At 47.3% G+C, this 4,155-nt stretch overlaps 1 protein-coding gene across 1 annotated transcript; it reads right to left on the bottom strand.

Annotated features, from left to right (window-relative positions):
- Positions 1-659: 659 nt before the first annotated feature.
- On the bottom strand, positions 660-3,688 carry socs3a (suppressor of cytokine signaling 3a). Its single transcript, XM_080009648.1, has 2 exons — positions 3,495-3,688; positions 660-2,701 (listed from the first exon to the last, which is right to left on the bottom strand). The coding sequence occupies exon 2, from the start codon at positions 2,542-2,544 to the stop codon at positions 1,912-1,914; it is 633 nt and encodes a 210-aa protein (XP_079865774.1). The 5' UTR covers positions 2,545-2,701; positions 3,495-3,688; the 3' UTR covers positions 660-1,911.
- Positions 3,689-4,155: the final 467 nt, after the last annotated feature.

Here is a 4,155-nt window from a genome sequence, read left to right as displayed (position 1 = left end):
ATGCGCCTCATTGCGAAATGATTAATATCGCAACACCGACTTCCTGCGGCTTTTAGACATACATCTCCTCTGCTCCATCCCTAAATGTTCTCAAAGGCTCAAACCCAGTCTGTGCGTGCCACCTCAGATCTCTAAACCCTTCCCAGCGCGCTGCGCTTGAGCCCCGTTCTGAGTGGAAAGAGTTAAGTGCCGTGGAAGTGGGCCGCGCGTGTCCCCTTCCCGTAAATGTGCTGGACGCGCAGGTTCCAGTTCATCTATCATCTCAGCAGTTTGCATAAAACGAATACGTAGTTTCGTTTGAGGGAGGTAACGTGTGTGAAAACAGTTGGGAGTGGCTTCAGTGGCTTGTCTGATAGTATTCTCAGGTCTGCTGTGGCTACCTTGGGGTTAGTCGGCTGATGGATCCATTACACACACACGCACGTGCGCACACACACACCACACACACACACACACACACGCGGGTGATAACGGACGCTTTTCTACATATATGATGATATGCAACTTTGCTATCATTTGTCCTGTAATGTCACCTGTAGGGGCCCTGGAAATCGGAATTTTCCAAAGAATGAAGAAAGAAAAAAAAGCTCCATAGCAAATGTGAATTATTCTTTCCCACCAAAATAAAAAAAAAATAAAAAAACAACTCAGCAAAACAATTTTCATAGAAAAATAGTAGTCTTTATTATAAATTACAGAAATAATCAGAAATATAAAGTGCATAGTTTTATCAGTCTGTTTGCTTTGTCCAACTGGTCAAACGCCTTCAACCATGTACAGCCGGCGCCTGGCACGGCTTTATCTTTATAAAAGACGGGACAACAAAAATGACAGGGATCACATTTCATCTACGGTAATGTAAACATTGTCTTGTCTTAAGATAAGAGTGTAAAATATGATGAACCTTAAAGCCTCTCCTTGTTGGAGGAAAGAAGATTCCAGTTCTTATACATTCATTTGTACTGTAAGCAATACATGTTCTGCTTGTGCCAAGAATATTACCACCTTTTTCAGTGCCTCATCGTCATACCGTCAAGTCATACACGTTTCTGATTATACGGTATTATCAGTCAATCTGAAGCAAAGATACTGTTGTTCTACCAACAAAACTGTTGGATTTTGGAGGCAAGTTTGGCATAAATCTTCAACGTAACACACATCTCCATACCGTTTTGTCTACAAGGCTTACATTAGGTATATATGTCACTTTACTTTCCATAACTTATCATAGTAGGCACACTTTGTATAACACCACCCAACCCAAACATTGGTCATTTTGAACATTTCCTTTCAGTGAACTTCTAGGGGGTTTGCCCGGCCGGCTGGTCTTTGGAATTACAGAAACGTTGTTTGATTCTGCCAGAATTGAATTTGGTTATGTCCATGACCGACAGCCCAGTCAAAAGAACCCAGAAAACGTCAGCGGAATCCAGGCCAGTCATAATAACCCGTCCTGTTTGAATGGATGATGTGCATGCTCGTCAGTCCCAGAGCCCTGTGGTTAGCAGCAGAAAGAAGTCATGCGTCATCGGCGCCCAGACAGCTGACACTGAGCCTCACTCAAGTTTGCAGGAAGTTCTGTCATACAACAACTAAAAGGAGTCTAAGGGTGTTGCTAGCTGCACACTCTTTATTTCAGCCACTCTTAGTGCTTTTACGTCTTGGAAGGATCAACGGCCGACTATAGCCCGCTTCTCTTGAATAGCCAGTTCGATAGCCCAAACTTCTCTGAACACCCCTGACCCGTTCTGAGAGTTGAAGAAATCCATCGTCTAGACTCAGTCGCTGCCACGGCCCAGCCTGCTCTCCCTGCTTCATCTGCAGCTTTGCACCTTCCCCCGGGTGATCGGAAGAGTTCCTCTGTGACACGTTTAAGCATCTCTGCTTCGACAGAGCGCCGGTCCAGGCCCGCTAGATGGGAGCATCATACTCCTGGAGGAACTCCTTGAGAGGGTGAGGGAGCTGGTCTCTTTTGGTGGATATGTCCAGATGCCCGTTGACCGTTTTCCTACATAGGTGCTGGAGGGTGGACAGACTGGAAGACAGCGGCTTTAGAAGTTCCAGAGGGATCTTCTCCCCGCCAGAGTAAATGTAGTAGACCTGTCCATTGCGTGTGTTGGCTACAGAGAAGGATCCTTTGCTCTGGGGCATGTAGTAATGCACCAGCTTGAGGACACAGTCAAAGTGGGGAACGGACTGAATACTCTTAGGTTCCGTCTGCAGAAAGAATGAGACCGAGTCGCACTGGATGCGCAGGTTCTTGGTGCCCGACACCGTCTTCACGCTGAGGGTGAAGAAGTGCCGGTTGTCTGAGCTGTCCCGAATGAGGAACGTCCCGATGGACTCAGTGGAAAGCATGACGTTGGCCTCCTTCCCACTGATGGGGCCCCAGTAGAAGCCGCTTTCCTGAAGTTTGTGGATGGTGGTGAGGACCATCTGGTACTGCGCTTTGGAGCTGAAGGTCTTGTAACGGTGAGGCAGCCGCATGCTGGCGTCAAAGGGGCTGCTGCTCATTGCGGAGTTTAACTTGCTGTATGTTACCATGGCGCTGTGCCCACGCTCTGGACTGCCTGGTGGGCACTGGGCACCACAGACAAGAGACGAGGAGATGGGGTTCAACCGCAGGTTCAGAAGTCCCAAGGGGGAGAGCAAGTCCAGGTCAGCCAACACAAGGTCCCGAAAAGGTCTGCTCTTCAGACACCTGAATGACAAAAGCAGGGAGGAGGATTAGATCATCGCATGGAATACTTAACATATGTGATTTGAATCATAAAAAGGGAACATGACCTAGAAAGCCGAAAGGCAGACCTCAGGGTGGCAAACTTTTCTCTGTTTTCAATATCGTATTAAAGGCCTCGGAAGACTTCTGGACAGTTACAATGATGTCCTTGAAACAAGAACTAACTATGTTTCCTGAAAGCGTCTTATCTTATTGTATATATAACCTTCCATATGGCTACCAAGTTGTTGTTTTTCCTGCCATTATTCAAACTAGTTATAGCACCTTATAATAATATATAATAATAATAATAATAATAATAATAATAATAAGTTCTATAGAACCTTTCATACGCAACATTATCTACAAAGTGATGTACATAAATGGAAGGAAAAAAAGGAAAGCGCATTTAATACAAAAAAAGGGTCAATAAAACATCTTATAATTATAAATATTATAATGCTACGACAAAACAAAATCAATTGCTTAATTGCGTGACTCCCGTTGATTTACCGAAAACTTTTCAGGGTCAGTTCCAGTAAAGACACGGTAAACCTGGTTGCGCAATGTACACTGAAGCCCTCACACGCCGACAGCGTATAACTGGTACAAAAGTAGTCACAATAGAGGTGTTTTAAAACAATAACAACAAAAATAACAGAAAAGCAGTCCATTAAAAAAGCGGCAGGGGAACGTCGCCCGCGTATGACAAAAGTTGTCCAAACGAAGAAAAAAAAAAAACAGAAAAAAAACAAACAAAAAAAAACATTCTTACCTGTGTGACGCTCTTTTTTAAAAAATAAAAAAAAAACCCAACCAAAAAAATAAATAAAAAGAAAGAAGGACACAAGAAAAACAACAACTCCGAATGGTATATCCCCCTCGGGCGGGCTTGGACGCCGTTCGCGTCTGGGAGATTAAGTTCACTGGTGGGGGGACGACGCTACATGCGCGCCCCAGGCTCAGCTGTTCTGCAGCGCTCTGCCCTGTTCCACTCCGGGCCGCTTATATACGCCGTGCGGGCCCCGGCTGACTGGAAGCCGGGGACGCTGCCGCTTTAAGGGTGTGCGTGGCGTGCGTGCGTGGCGTGCGTGTGTGTGTGTGTGTGTGTGTGTGTGAGTGCGTGCGTGCGTGTGGTTAGGCCACGCCTCCCGTCCCCCCCCCCCCCTCCATTCCAGGAAGCGCCTCGGTTGCCAGATTGACAGGAAGCTTTTTTTCAGGATTCCTAGAAGTCCCCCCTCCTCCCTCCTCCCCTCCTCCCTCCTCCCCTCCTCCCCTCCCCCCCTCCTCTCCTCCTCCCCTCCTCCCCTCCTCCCCTCCTCTCCTCCTCCCTCCTCCCTCCTCCTCTCCTCCCTCCTCCCCTCCTCCCCTCCTCCCCTCCTCCCCTCCTCCCCTCCTCCCCTCCTCTCCTCCTCCCTCCTCCCTCCTCCTCTCCT

Source organism: Zeus faber, assembly GCF_960531495.2.
Source record: "Zeus faber genome assembly, chromosome: 11".
Taxonomy (NCBI): domain Eukaryota; kingdom Metazoa; phylum Chordata; class Actinopteri; order Zeiformes; family Zeidae; genus Zeus; species Zeus faber.
Note: the sequence above shows the minus strand (reverse complement) of the source record. Positions and strands in the feature narration are given on the sequence as shown.

Bases quoted from the DNA above. Each gene is read 5' to 3' on its own strand.
- socs3a (XM_080009648.1), bottom strand. From the start codon at position 2,544: ATGGTAACATACAGCAAGTTAAACTCCGCAATGAGCAGCAGCCCCTTT.